The 15,712-nt window shown below is 42.8% G+C and overlaps 1 protein-coding gene across 3 annotated transcripts in view; it reads right to left on the reverse strand.

Annotated features, from left to right (window-relative positions):
• fras1 (Fraser extracellular matrix complex subunit 1) overlaps positions 1–15,712 on the reverse strand; it is a 518,960-nt gene that overhangs the window by 37,796 nt on the left and 465,452 nt on the right. For all 3 annotated transcript variants that reach the window (XM_059988734.1, XM_059988733.1, XM_059988732.1), the window contains 4 exons: positions 10,943–11,099; positions 9,488–9,688; positions 7,583–7,770; positions 5,953–6,228 (listed from right to left, as the gene is read on the reverse strand). In XM_059988734.1, coding sequence (XP_059844717.1) covers positions 5,953–6,228; positions 7,583–7,770; positions 9,488–9,688; positions 10,943–11,099 — 822 coding nt within the window. The remainder of the gene's footprint in view (positions 1–5,952; positions 6,229–7,582; positions 7,771–9,487; positions 9,689–10,942; positions 11,100–15,712) is intronic.

Raw genomic sequence — 15,712 nt, forward strand, 5'->3', positions numbered from 1 at the left:
AATCCTAATTTATTGATCAGAATTTAATCCAAAGAAAAATTAATTTTGGAAAATTATTCCAAAAATCACCATATGCACAAAATACTGAATTTTTAAGACTGAGATTGTGGCCAAGTCTGTAAAAGGGTGATTTTGATTGATTCAAGTAAAGGAAACAAGCCTGCGTATTAAATGGAGAAATATCGCATTTTAAGTATTTATCACAATAACTAACACACTCAAAAATATTGCAGACATTTTTGCAATGTAGATATTCCAGTACAAATATTATAGGAAACAGTGTTGTGTCTATATAATAAAACAAACTTAGCACTAAAATTTGTTTGCTTTGTCAACAGCGCACTTTGGGGATAATTAATGAAATTACTTTCTAAACCAGGGAGCCTTATAAAATCTGATTTTAGGAAAGGGGTGAAGAAAGATAGGATTTCAGGTATCACTTCATTTTGCTCCTGAAATTTCATCTCTTTCTCTCTATACTATGGGCATCATAGTAATATTGGAGCAGTCAGATCGATGGACAGCTTGGTGATGTTGGAACAGTCTTCTTGGTTATTGGAACAGTTAATAGGTTAACCCCTCCACTGAAATGTACAGGTCTGTTCAGGGAAGTCCAGGCAAAGGCTAGAGTGCAAACTGCTAGCTAACATACCAGCTGTGGGACTTTTGTAGTGCCCACTCAGACCCATCATGGTGTCAAATGGGAGAATATGACCTGTACTCTTCCAGGTTGAAGAAGAGGGCAGGGAACATCATAAAGGACTCCTCCCATCCTGCGCACGGACTGTTTGAACTACTTCCGTCTGGTAGGCGCTTCAGATCCCTCCAGACTAAGACTAATAGGCACTGGAGAAGTTTTTCCCTACTGCGGTCACTTTGCTGAACAGTTAACTGCCGGTTAACTGTCGGCTAACTATTACTTGGATTGCACTACTTGTATGTATAATCTATATTTTCATTTATATTTATCATCTGTTATGAGGAGAGAGACAACATCTGCCGGAAGTAAATTCCTTGTATGTGTACAGGTACTTGGCGATTAAAGTCTGATTCTGATTCTGGATTTCACTGTTAAAGGTCTGATAACACCGGACTACAAAGATTTCTCTTCCTGCATACTTTTGGGTGTATCTTAGGGATTTTGGGTTGCTGATCATGAAAACCAACATGTAATTTCCCTAATACTTTTCTTTAATTTTCTTTTGAAATTGTCTATATATGTCATTTCAAACCATAATTCCAGTCAAGTAAAACATTGCGCACAATGTAAGCTGAAAAGCTTTCTATCTTGTCCAGGAATGCCTGGGAAGCTGCATGGTAGCACAGGCTTTAATATGTGCGTGCGAGAGGGAGCGAGAGCGCGCGCACGTGCACATATGCATCTCAGTACATTTCTTTGACACTTGTAGTTTTGGTTTCCCTTGAATTGTTATAATTTTAACTTTCTTATTTTTTGTTTGGTCCTGAAAATTTGTCAAAGTTTTCTTCCAAGTATTCAATTTTAAATGACAGGTTTGCGAGCCAGCAAGCCAGAACAATAGAAGTACCTCACCACCGTCAACATCGCTCACCATTTTACTCAGCTATCTGCACTGGGTAAGTCTTGCACTGTGCTGAGCTAGACCATAGCAGTGGGTTGGGAACCAGGGGAAGTGCACCAAGGAGCACAATGGATGCAGCAGCAAGTTGAAGAATTTGCCTCACCCTGTTGCAGAAGGAACTTCTGCAAAAAATTCTCACGAAGCTCAATCATTTTTTACCTTTGAAGAATTACTTTGTATTTAATGCAAGTGGACTTTGGCAACAACATCCTAGAATTCCAAATCAGAACCCGGAAGGCCCTAGCTTTCAACTATGACAACGTTCACTCGGTTTTTCTACCTTCTGAGGCTACATCCACATTAGACCGGATAATTTTGAAAACGCCAGTTTCGCGTAAAAACGGTAGGCATCCACACTATCCGTTTTTGAAAATATCTCTATCCACACTGAAATGGAGATTTCGGCGAATCTCTTTCTCCTGCGCATGCATAGGACACATCTACCGAAAACAAGCGACATGTTTGGTGTCGAATCTTGCTGGGAAAGTGCACATTTGTGCAGTTACAGACTAGAAAAACTTAAAATGACAGACAGCTGTTGGCTTTCACACAGGAGAACTTAAAACTAAAATAAAACAAATACTGGAGTGTACGGCGGCAACCGACAGAGAGTTCACGAACAGATTGACCCGGCTGACGACGAACATTGAAAAACTGACTAACTCTGTTGCATTAATAAAGCACCTTGTTAAATGTATAAAACATGTCTGCATCAGTGTTATCTTGTATTTCCATACAATGTTACGTTAGGCTGTTACACATCTATTGTCAGAGAAGTACTTGCATAAATAGGTAAACCACCTTCATACGAGCAAGGACAGAAAACAGGGCAAAGTGAGTACAGTATACTTATTTATTCAGTAAGTTATGGGTCAAAGTATCTGGTGAGTACATTGCTAACTCTTCTGGCTTCAGTCTCGTTGCCGTCTGTTCTGAAATTGTTAGGTTGTAAGGGGGTTTGTGTTCAAGAAAACAATGAAATGCCGCGCTGCTGTCTGATAGCATTTTCAAAAGTCTCTGGTTACCCCGTCCACACTGATCTGCCCGAGCAGCGTTTTCAAAAATACCCACCCTGGAAAGCGTTTCTGAAAAGCTCCAGTTTTGGGGGACGAAAATGCCGTTTTAGTGTGGACGGAGGGTAAAAACAAAGAGAAAAAGCTTCGGTTACGGATTTATCCGGCGTAGTGTGAATGTAGCCTGAGGTGCTGTAATGATCATTATTTTGGGGGTGGGTGGAGTTTACAAATAATGAGAAGAGAATGGACTACAGATTATGCAACTTTAGTCTTTACACTTAACAGGCTTTATCAAAGAAATCATCAGCGAATTGCAGTTGGAGAGGACGAGTGGTGAAAAAAAGATTGTTGCCTTACACAGATCACCACAGACCGAGAAATACTCTTTAATTTCAAAAAGTGCAGACTCAGTTGTCGTATGAAAGCAAACTTCCTGATATAGAAATTAATTCTGCACAAGTGAAGATAAAACAGGGACTGTCATCATTTGACATCAGCATTTTGAGGGTTATGAGTCTTTGGAATTCTTCTTCTCAAAGGGCAGTAAATGATGACTCTAAATATGTTTAAGGTAGAGGCAGATAGATTTTTGACAAGCAAAGGGAGTACAAGATGACCATGCATAGACAGGCTTGAGAAGCTGAAGTTATAATCATTCCAGTCATAACCTATTGAATGGTGGAACAGCCTTCATGTGATAAGCCTGCAGAGACCCAAGGGAGGCAATTCATATATGAGGAAAAAATTTTAGAAACAATATAGCCCACACACAAAGAAGTCAATCAGCAGATTAAATTCCTCTGCCCTTTGTAGAGAAATGTTGTGATGCTTGACAGGATGCCCAGCCTTTGTGTTCATTATTGGATCATTGAGGTTATAGCACCACCTATGGGAGAAATAAGGAAAGAAGGCAGGACATGTCAAGGCCTGACACCTAATGCAGGATTTTCTGTATCTATTTTCAAAGCTTTGTGCTTGAAATATGATTGTTTTTCAATTTCAATGAATTTGAATAAAAACTCTATAATCCTCAAAACTTATTTTAATGATACCATTTGGATTAATTCCAGACTTTTTTTTTCTTACAAGGTGGAAATATTGTAGGTTGCTGATGAATTTTAACTTTCCCTCTCTCTCTCTCTGTCCACTTCTATGCATGAAGTTTCTCACTGTGATGAGTAGTGGGAAGGCACTATACTTCAGCCAATTCTGAAGTTGTGCCTTAAAGAAGAGGGAGAACGTACCAGGAATAAAACTTAAAAAGGAATCTGCAAGCCCCACAGAACAAGTCCAGCGTAATTATGAACACCATCATGCCCAAGCTCCCTTCAGCTTCACATGGTGTCCTGCAAAGATCAGAACTGCATAACACACTTAATATCATATGGGAGCACCTGAACTGCAGGGACACCAGAGCAGTGAGGGAGGAAGTTTGAACCTCTGCCAGAAAGTCAAGGTTCAACAGAACTGCACTGGATGCCGAGTGCATTCGTTGTCAAAACATTCCGGCCCTGCACCCCACAAAGGAAGTAGGTACCCTGGAGGAGCACGGTGGCAACCTGTTCAATCCTGGCAACCCTACTGCTAACCTCAGTCATCACTGAAGCCCATCAGCTCAAGCACAGCTGGAGCAGAAATTTCCTTCCCATTTCTCTGTTTTCAGGGAGGCTCTTGGCTGGAGCCATGGTGAGGAAGATGGGTACTGGGGGGGGATGGGGAGGTGCAGAGAGGGAAAAACACACCAAATCTAGCAGAGTGTGATGAATGTTGCAGTGGGTAGGAGGTGGAATCATATACCAGTGGGCTAATGGGTTTTCTGGCTGGATGGCAGCAGATAGATGGATAGGGAAAGTTCAGTGATAGGGTGGTGGCAGGCCTGGAGAGATAAGTGTAGTGTACTATATTTGGGAGTGGGGTTAAGGTGAAGAGCTTGAGGACATAGATGAGTCGAGGATCTGGTCATTGACTTTGCAAAGTAGGGCAGTGCATATGCATCTGTCTACATCAATGGTGCTGAGATTGAGAGAGTCAAGATCCTCAGGTTCCTAGCAGTGAACATCACCAATTGCCTGTCCCCATCCTACAACATAAACACTATAGTTAATAAAGCTCACAAGTCCTTCTAATTCCTTAGGAAGCTGAAGAAATTTGGTATGTTCTTGTTGAACCTCACCATGTTTATCAGTGCATCACAGAAAACGTCCCATCCAGAATCAAAACGGTTTGGTATGGAAACTGCTCTACTGGTGACCACAGAAAAATTGCAGAGTTGTGGACACAGCTCAGCACAGCGTTGAAACCAGCCAACATTACCAAAGACATTACCAAAGACATTTTCTCTTCTCTCCCATTGGGCAAAGTCTGAAATCATATTGTACCAGGCACATGGACAGCATCTACACCACTGTTACAAGACAACCGAACGGTTTCCTAATATGATAACATAGACTCTTAACTTCACAACCTACCTCATTATTATTTTGTACCCATTTGTCTTCTGAGTGCTGGAAGAAGAGTCTTGACCCAAAATGCCAACTGTTTAATACATTGCTAGAGATGTTGCCTGACCTGCTGAGTTCCTCCAGCATTTCGTGTGTGTTGCTCTCGATTTCTGAGATCTGTAGAATCACTTGTGTTTATGATTTGCTGCACTTTCTGTGGCTGTTACACTTTGTTCTACTTCTTTTATTTTTTGACCTTGTACTACCTCAATGTAATGACTTGATCTGTATGAGCAGTATGGAAGACAAACCAATTCCAGTATTTTTTGACTTACTTAACTAGAGTCTCAAACTGTTGTGGTGCTACAAGGAACAAGCTGCCAGGAGTCCACGTATGCTGGCTTCCATGGCAACATGGACCAGGTTTCTCTGCCACACTCCAAAAAGAGCGAGGCCAAGAGACATACACAAAATAGCCTGGAAAAACTCGATTTTCCATTGCATAATATAGTAAGTGACTATTATATGATAGAATTATTTATGTTTGTTTTATGGTAGGAGGAATAACAACTAGTAAAAGTCTTTCACAAAATAATAAGCCATGATAAAGAATTTTTAATTCTAACCTTTAGAAACAGGCGATAAGCAGCCTGGTCTACCTTTGTTAATCAATCTTTTAACCTGGCTTTTTTTTACCATTTCTTTCTGCCCTCAAGGAAACTACTTAATTGCCAGTTCTGTAATTTCCACTTCAATCATTTCATTTTTATCCAAGCTGTGGCATAAATTAAATTTTGCACTGCTGAAAGAACAATTACTTCAAGCCTCCTGGCGATTGTCTGGGCTTTCAGCTGAAGTGAGTTTGCTGCTGGTTCTTTGATTCTCTGTACTTACCACATGGTTGGTACTGGTGAAAGGAGTATTGTCTGTGACAGTCTCAAAGGGGGACCTGGCTCCACTTGTATCTGTGGGTGCAGCCACTTCCCAGCTGAAGCGGATGGTAGACTGGTTAATTCCTGCCTCGTCACAGCGCTCCTTCATAACTGAGTACTTTGGGAATCGTGAGTCACAGGGTGTTACACACACCAGTGGGTAGCCAGGAGATGGGGCCTTTTTGGCTCCTTTCTTTGTTACCTCTTCAACGTGGTCATAATCGGCTAAAGACACCACCTACAGTAATATAAACAATAAATGGTCAAGATCAAGAAAAATGTATTTCTGTTTTGCACTTCAGAGCATATGGAACTAGGGTGTATTCCAATTTCATTCCAACATTCATCCCTTTGAATATTCAGACTTGCCTCCATTCATTCAGATTCCACCTAGCATAAAAGGAAGTTAAAATCATGGATGTTATTTTGCTAATATCCACAAGCCCAATACCTCTCTTTGGTGTTGAGGGGTGCAGTGTTGTTACTGAATACCCTTAGTGAACAAAGCTTCCCAAAAGCTCTTAGACCTTGCTTCCATATATACCGGCTGTGTGCATATACACCTGTTTCTTCATTTGGTGTCTCACAGCCAATGGAAATTGCATTAAACTATATCCTTTTGCTAGTCTCCAAGGCATCTTCATGGAACATGCAGAAACACAGCAGAAAAGAGTCATGCTTCAGCATCTGGTCTTCCAATGGAGGCTCAGAGAAATACATGCAGACATCACCTGCACCCAGGGGTATAGCTTTCTCAGTCTCAATTTCTCTGCTTGTTTGATATGGAAGCAGGTAATTTCTCCTGGTGGGAGAACGGAATGTGCTACTAGAAACAGAGGAGGATGTCCGTGGAGCATAATTCTGCTGAAAGCATCAGACTGATTGGGCCAGAGGTGCTGTTTCTGTTCTGGATATTTGATGCAATCCAAGCATTGACGACTGCAAAGTTCACCAGAACCAAAGTGTGCTATTATACTCCATTGACATATTCATGAGCAAAACTGGGCACGTCAGTGGGCGTCGGACATGAGCCACATAACTTTGCAGACGGCAGAAAGCCACCCGGAGATTGCGTTTGGTGCTCAGATGGTTAATGGGAAGTGCCAAGTAGACTGGAAGAGTTGGATTCAAACAAGTGTTAGCAAAAACACGGAGTGTAGATCAAGCTACTCGCTAAGTTTGCAAGGGGGAGAGTGCAAGGTAGTGAACGGTAAAACTGAAGCAACAGGAATCCCAGAGTACAAGTTGATAGTCATTGGATCAGCATCTTATCACCCAAAGGAGCCTGAGGTGGCCTCTCTGCATTTGTTCATGGCATGACCCCAAGTTGCGAGGATTTGCAAGCAGGCCTGACCTGGGCAGGAGAGAGTCCCCACGCTCCCTGATGACACACATACAGCACTGTGTTACACTCTCAGGTTTTCTTTGTACCTGTACCTCACTACAATGACAATGAACTCTGCTTGGCTTCACGTAGGTAAATCTGCTCCGGTTTTCTGCTACACCCCAGATCTAACAATGAGACAGATACCTAACAGGTGATCTCAATTGCTCATCCTCAGGGGAAGTGGAACAGCTGCCTGTCAACTTACAATAGGCGGTGCGGGCAAAATTAGACTCCCTGCTGCCTCCTGGTCGAGAATCGTCACTGTGGCCATGGTTACGTCACCAAGAATAGCCTCAACAGGGTCACCTGGCCCCAGCACCAGGGAAAAGGACTCGTGCCATTCTCTCTCTTCATTGGAGAGGATCTCCACGTTAAAGAGGATGTGGTCAATGCCTGTAGAAAAAGAAAATGGACGATTGTAATCATAGTGCAGAACCTGATAAAGAATTTAATTCACACAGCACTACCCAGGGGCCAGAATAAGTGGCAGAAAAGCTACAGCAACCTTCTCCAAATACACCACTACAAGATGCTTCAGCACCATTTCCAGTCCTTGCTGCCATGCTTGTCACTTGCAAATACTTAAGTGTACTATCATTTTTGACAGGAAGAGCAAACTCGGAGTAAAAAGATCAACCATTACACTCTTGGCCTAGTTTCAATAAGCTGATTACACTTGCACCTGCACTATTTATTGGATTGAATGTAAACTGATTCAACATCAGTGCAACATTAATGGGAGCGGTTCAACATGGAAGGCAAAATTCACTCAGAGCTTTTTTGCAAACTAGCTAAAAATTAAAAACATTCATCTTGATCACTATACTTTCAGAAGGATGTGAAGGTCCTCAAAGGGTACAGAAGAGATTTCAGTAGAATGGCTCCAGGTTCACCATCTTCCAAAGGGGATGCGTCACAATGGTGGCATCCATCATGCACTCTTCTCATTACTACCATCAGAGAGGTGGTACAGGAGCCCGAAGACACACACTCAATGTTTTAAGAAAAACATCTTTCCCTCCACCAGATTTCTGACCAGACAGTGAACGCAAGAACCCTACATCACAATTTTTGCTCTCTTTTTGCACTAGTTATTTAAATTTTGTACATCTTTATTACAATCTGTAGTTTATTTTATGTATTGCACTGTACTGTTGCCACCAGACACAAATTTCATAACATGTGAGTGATAGTAAACTAATTCCGAACCACAAGATCAAGTTGAAAAAACTGAGGAGAAATGTGAGAAAACTGGACAAGCAGGGGTAATAAAAACAAACTGCTGCCTTTAGCTGATGGAACTAGAAATGGGGACACAGATTTAAGGTTCCAAGTAAAAGATACTGTGGGGATGTAAAGAGAAATCTCATTTACACTGAAGTTGTGACGAATGGAATTCTCCGTTTGAGGCTGATGCAAGCTGAAATAGTCAACAATTTCTAAAAGAGATCGGATTAGCTCTTGCGAGGAATAAAGCTATAGGGTTTTGGGGATAAAACTGTGGAACGGGATTGTCTCTGGAGACTGCTCTCCAGAGCAGAGACAGCCTCGTTGTGTACAATAATAACCCCATGCCTCACTGAAAACCATGCAGTGTCGTGAATTTAGCACCATACGTCAAAGCCAGAGCATTTCAATACATTGCCTTTTCGTCAAAGAACCTGCGTATGTATATATTTGCTTTAGTTACATAGAACATGGTTGTTAAAACCAAAAAGGTGTTGTAAATTACAGTGACTGGGAGTTGGGCTCACAACAACTCGACATGACACTTCGGGCCGAGGCAGAACCCAGATGCTGGGCAAGATCGCAATATCACCTTTAGGGAAGCAGAAAATATCCAGGAATCTGGCCTTGGATCACAAGTCTGTGATTTATCCCAGTTGTAGAGCAAAACATCAGGTGAACTCTGCACTGAAATGAGTTAGGCCTAGTGAGTAGAAGCGTAAACTTGCCAAAGTTGATCCCCACTCTCTTTATCTGAGCATTGTCTCTCAGCTCCAAACTCGAACTTAACTGTTTATAAAATGGTCAATAAAGAGCAAACAATTTAATGCAACTCTAATGCATTCCAAAATTTCATATAATTTATAAATCTGACACTTCTTACCCGGACTGAATTTGAGAACCCTGCTCTTCGGGTTATAGTCTATGCCAGACTGTGCAGAGCCATCCCGAGTGCTGCAGCGAACCTTCGACGTCCTGTTCTGATCCCCTTTCCTCAACACCTTGATATTCAGTATTGCAATGGTGTCAGGGCCCAGCGGCTCATGCACCTGGTATGCTGGTTCTTCAAATTCAATCGTTGGGGCTAAAAAAAGAAAAACACCCAAAAATAAATAACTAGAATCAAATTTGGGTCAAGAACATTAAAGCAAATCACGTGAGACTCCTGGCATGCCTGGTGCGAGAACAGTGTAGTGAGCAGCATCCATTTAGACTGCACTCTACAGTAATGTGACTAACCCCAAGTAACGTAAACTTCTTCAAAATATCTTTTTTATGCAAATTTGTGCAGAGATTAATCTCAGTCTAAGTTAGAGCCATGTGAACTGATTTTAACAATGGATACTAACGAGGTAGGCAGCAGTTACAGTACGGAGTTTGAACCACTGTGAGAACAGGAAGGGCTTTGCTGTGGCTTCTTCTCTATCACACTTAAAACCAGAAATAGATCAGTAGCAACACAGGAACAGAGCTGGGTTTAATACTGCCTTATGGCATTTGACTGACAAAATAAAACACTGCCAAGTTATGGAAAGACTTTCCAGTGCACTGGCCAACTACTCTCTGTTCAATTTCTGCAATATAACAAGAAGATTTGGGTACAGTATATGGAGAAGGATTTAAAAATATCCCTGGCCTCCAGTTGTCAGTTTTGGGGTGGAGGATGTGACAGTTGCCCTTCCAGTCCTCACCTCAGTTAGGGGTCACCCTTCACATAACAGATACATGTCACCTCTCACCTCTGTTATGTGTCACACTCCACCTCAGCTGTGTGCCATTCCTTACCTCCCAGAAGCACTGCATTAAGGCTGATTTATACTTGTGCGTACGGGCTATGCCGCAACCCTGATTTTCACTTCTGCATTGCTCTATGCCATTGTGAGCATGTGTTGGTGTGCGCCAAAACGGTAGTTGGCAGTGGGGTTTCTATGCCACTGTGTTGAGTTTCTTCATGGGAGACATGGGCGAGGAAATGCAATTCAAACATTTTCGCATGTTGGCAGGTAAATTTGACGATTTGATTAATCTGTTTTGCATCAGTGTACAAACATGGCGGAGAGGAAGCAACCGGAAATGCATAGGAGGAAATATGATGCTACCAAGCGGACCGATCACAGTGCTTGCAGTCTGCGTCACCGCTACATGTGAGTTAATCTTTTGGGGAGGTGCACGTCACCCTATGGCATAGGGTACGCAGTATCTATGGCGTAGACGTGATGCACAAATATCAATCAGCCTTTAGAATAATGAATCTGTACATATCTTTTATTTATGAATTATTCCAAGATTTGTTAAGGCACAACCCATTGAAAGATGTTTGAAAAACAAGACAGCTTACCATCTTCATCATTTGAGATAGTTATAGTGGCCACATTATTTTTCCCAACTTTGGCTCCACTCCAGTGATTGCCCATGGGATGGCCCAGGTGAAGCTGGAACTTCTCCTCTGGCTCAAAGACGGTATCATCATTTATCAACACTGTGCAGTTCTTCACCTATATTTTATTAAAGGTAGATATATCAGACCAAAGGAGTGTGCTGCTCTCAAGGACAGATGAGACCATTGCCCCCATCCCCCAAAATGGACTCATTTGTGCCAACTTTACATACAAACATTGTGCATGGAAGTTACTTTATGGTTCTTTTAAGGTGATAGCAACCACTTGCTATTGAAACTCTTGTTGTTGCGATTCACCATGGTATGAATGATGTTTTTTCCAGTGACAATGATGTTGCCAACATGTGACTCAGCTCCACTTTACCAATACAAATTGGAGACTTAGATCCAAGTTGGATCTGTTTTGGGCATGCATCAGTAAAACAAATAGCAAAGGTAATTTGGCAAGGAAGCATAACCAAAAGTCCACGTTGAGATGGCTGATTCTTAAATAAATATTAAAGCTATTGTAGAGATTTTAAATCCCTGCATACTTCAAGACTGACAGACGTACTTTATTGATCCTGAGGGAAACTGGGTTTCGTTACAGTCACACCAACCAAGAATAGTGTAGAAATATACCAATATATAACCACAAATAATTAAATAATAATAAGTAAATTATTCCAAGTGGAAATTAGTCCAGGAGCAGCCGAGGGAGGAGTTGTAAAGTTTGATGGCCACAAGCAGGAATGACTTCCTATGACGCTCAGTGTTGCATCTCAGTGGAATGAGTCTCTGTCTGAACGTACTCCTGTGCCTAACCAGTACATTATGGAGTGGATGGGAGACATTGTCCAAGATGGCATTCAACTTGGTCAGCATCCTCTTTTCAGACACCACCATCAGAGAGTCCAGTTCCACCCCCACAACATCACTGGCCTTACGAATGAGTTTGGTGATTTTGTTGGTGTCTGCTACCCTCAGCCTGCTGCCCCAGCACACAACAGCAAACATGATAGCACTGGCCACCACAGCCTCGTAGGACATCTTCAGCATCGTCTGGCAGATGTTAAAGGACCTCAGTCTCCTCAGAAAGTAGAGTTGGCTCTGACCCTTCTTGTAGACAGCCTCAGTGTTCTTTGACCAGTCCAGTTTATTGTCAATTCGTACCGCCAGGTATTTGTAATTCTCCACCATGTCCACACTGACCCCTTGGATGGAAACAGGGGTCACCGGTGCCTTAGCCCTCCTCAGGTCCACCACCAGCTCCTTAGTCTTTTTCACATTAAGCTGCAGATGATTCTGCTCACACCATGTGACAAAGTTTCCCACTGTAGCCCTGTACTCCACCTCAGCTCCCTTGCTGATGCATCCAACTATGGCAGAGTCATCAGAAAACTTCTGAAGATGGCAAGACTCTGTGTTGTAGTTGAAGTCCGAGGTGTAGATGGTGAAGAGAAAGGGAGACAGGACAGTCCCCTGTAGAGCCCCAGTGCTGCTGACCACTCTGTCTGACACACAGTGTTGCAAGCACACGTACTGTGGTCTGCCAGTCAGGTAATCAATAATCCATGACACCAGGGAAGCATCCACCTGCATCACTGTCAGCTTCTCACCCAGCAGAGCAGGGCGGATGGTGTTAAACGCACTGGAGAAGTCAAAAAAATGACCCTCACAGTGCTCGCGAGCTTGTCCAGGTGGGCGTAGACACGGTTCAGCAGGTTGACGATGGCATCCTCAACTCCTAGTCGGGGCTGGTAGGTGAACTGGAGGGGGTCTAAGTGTGGCCTAACCATAGGCCAGAGGTGCTCTAGAACAAGTCTCTCCAGGGTCTTCATGATGTGGGAGGTCAATGCCACTGGTCTGTAGTCACTGGAGCCACTGGGGCGCGGCGTCTTCAGTATAGGAACGAGGCAGGATGTCTTCCACAGCACAGGAACCCTCTGGAGACTCAGGCTCAGGTTGAAGACATGGTGAAACATCTTTGCTGGGTCTACAGTTCTTCCTGACAGCAGAGATACACATTACGCTGTCTATAGTATGCTGACCTCGGGATTCACTGCATGAACGTGGGGGGAGGAAAGAGAGTAACTACCTCTACTGAGGACACATGTACTGAAACAAGTTGAGTGAACTCCGCCTTTTTCCCTTGGAGTGAAGGAGGATGAGAAGTGACCTAATATATTTGTATAAGATGATGAGAGGCATTGATCATGTGGATAGTCAGAGGCTTTTTCCCAGGGCTGAAATGGTTGCCACAAGAGGACACAGGTTTAAGGTGCTGGGGAGTAGGTACAGAGGAGATGGCAGGGGTATGTTTTTTACTCAGAGTGGTGAGTGCGTGGAATGGGCATCCGGCAACGGTGGTGGAGGCAGATACGATAGGGTCTTTTAAGAGACTTTTGGATAGGTACATGGAGCTTAGAAAAATAGAGGGCGATAGGTAAGCCTAGTAATTTCTAAGGTAGAGACATGTTCAGCACAACTTTGTGGGCCGAAGGGCCTGTGTTGTGCTGTAGGTTTTTTCTATGTCTTCTATGTACCTCTTGTCCTGAACACTCACCCGTATGTGTTTCTCTTTACTTCTGTGGCAGACTACTAGATCATGCCTGCTATGCAGAGATCTTTCAGGTCCCAGTGGCAATGACATGGTAACTGGAACGTCTGCTGGTCACAGACATTGGAAGACGTCTTAAGCATTTTTTTTAAAAGAGGTAATTTTTCCCAATTTATAATTTTTACCCAAGTAGTTTATTTGACATTTCAGAATTATTTCACAGCTTTTTGAAATTCCGGTTTACATCTTTATCACTGTTTTTTTTAAAAAAAGGTGTTTTTCCAATATTTAGATGTTTGTGCTTGACGGATTTGAAGTAGATCATGTAACACACGGATGACTGAGGTGTTGTGCAACTCAGACCTCTGCAGGTCTGCTGGAGCCTGCCTGCAGCTCAAAGTAAAATGGCAATCACCGGAGCGTGAAAGATAACTCGGGGTGGGCATGTGTCAGGGGTTGTTACAATCTAAATAGCATTTCAATTCTTTGATTTGATGACTGTTTCAAAAATAGCTCTTTGGTTTTATTTTCACTTCGATAAATGTATAACTCTCAGGATAATGAGCAGGATAATTTTACTCAGTTCTCATGCTGCCAGAGGGGTGAAAGTAGGTCCTTCCCTGTAAGGACTTCCATAGGCAGGTTTGAATGCCATCATCCAAGTGACAACAAGGCTTCGCTCCCAGATGAGCTCAATGCCTTCTATGCTCACTTTGACCATCAAAACTTGGAAATGCCTTAATGAACTCTCACAAACCCCAGTGACCCTGAGATTTCAGTCTCTGAGGCTGATGTGACAGCTTCTTTCAGGAAGGTGAAAGCCCAGATGGGGTATTTGGCCAAATACAAGAGCTGATCAACTGGCTGGAGTGTTCACCAATATCTTGAACCTATCGCTTCAGTAGTCTGAGGTACCCAACTGCTTCAATTCTACCGGTGCCTAAGAACGTAGTGACCTGCCTCAATGACGATCACCCAGTATCACTTACATCCAGTGATGAGAGGTCGGTGATGAAACATATCAACTGCTTCCAGAGAACTGACTTGGATCCAGCACAATTGGTCCACAGCACATTATAATGTCAGGCTGCTGTTTACTGATTACAGCTCAATGTTTAATACAATCATTTCTACAGGTCCTATCAAAAACTTCAAAATCTGGGCCTCTGTACCTCTCTGCAACTGATCCCCAGCTTCCTCGCCAGAAGAGCAGAGCCTGTGTGGATCAGAAATAATATCTGCACCTCACTGATGATTCAACACTAACACTCCTCAAGGATGCATGCTTAGCTGACTGTTCTACTCTCTCTTTACATATGACTGTGTCGCTGGGCACAGTTCAAATGCCATCAGTAAACTTGCTGGCAACACAACAATTGTTGCAGAATTTCAGATAGTGACGAGAGGGCATAGAGGACCAAGACACACCAAGCTAGTTGAGTGGTGTCGCAGCAACAACTTCAGAAAGACCAAATTACTGACTGTGGATTTCAGAAAGGGTAAGACAAGTCCTCACAGAGATCAGAGGGAAAGAGTGAGCAATTTCAAGTTCCTAGGTGTCAACATGTCAGAGAATGTATCCTGGGCCCAACATATTAATGCAATTACAAAGAAGGCACAAGAGTGATTATAAAAACACAAAATGCTGGCAGAACTTAGCAGGCCAGACAGCATCTATGGGAGGAGGTAGTGACAACGTTTCGGACCGAAACCCTTCATCAGTAGGCCCGAAACATCATCACTACCTCCTCCCATAGATGCTGTCTGGCCTGCTGAGTTCTGCCAGCATTTTGTGTTTTTATTTATTTCCAGCATCTGCAGATTCACTCGTGTTACAAGAGTGATTATATTGGAGTTTGAAGAGACACTCACAAGTTTCTATAGATGTATCACGGAGAGTATTCTAACTGGCTGCATCACTGACTGGTATGGGGGGGGTGGGGGAGGGTGTCTGTTCTGGTCTGTTATTCAGTAACAAAATCTGGACATCATTGGTCATTTAAGTATTTACTACCTAACCCAATTATCCTGGAGAAGATGGTTCTGAACTGGCTTCTTGAATTGCCACACAGCATGTGGTTAAGATGCTTCCACAAAGCTATTGATTTAAAAAAAGAAATATTCTCACCCCTTATGGGTGGTGTGTAAGTGTATTCTTCCCTCAATCTTGG

Source organism: Hypanus sabinus, chromosome 14 (genome assembly GCF_030144855.1).
Source record: "Hypanus sabinus isolate sHypSab1 chromosome 14, sHypSab1.hap1, whole genome shotgun sequence".
NCBI lineage: Eukaryota > Metazoa > Chordata > Chondrichthyes > Myliobatiformes > Dasyatidae > Hypanus > Hypanus sabinus.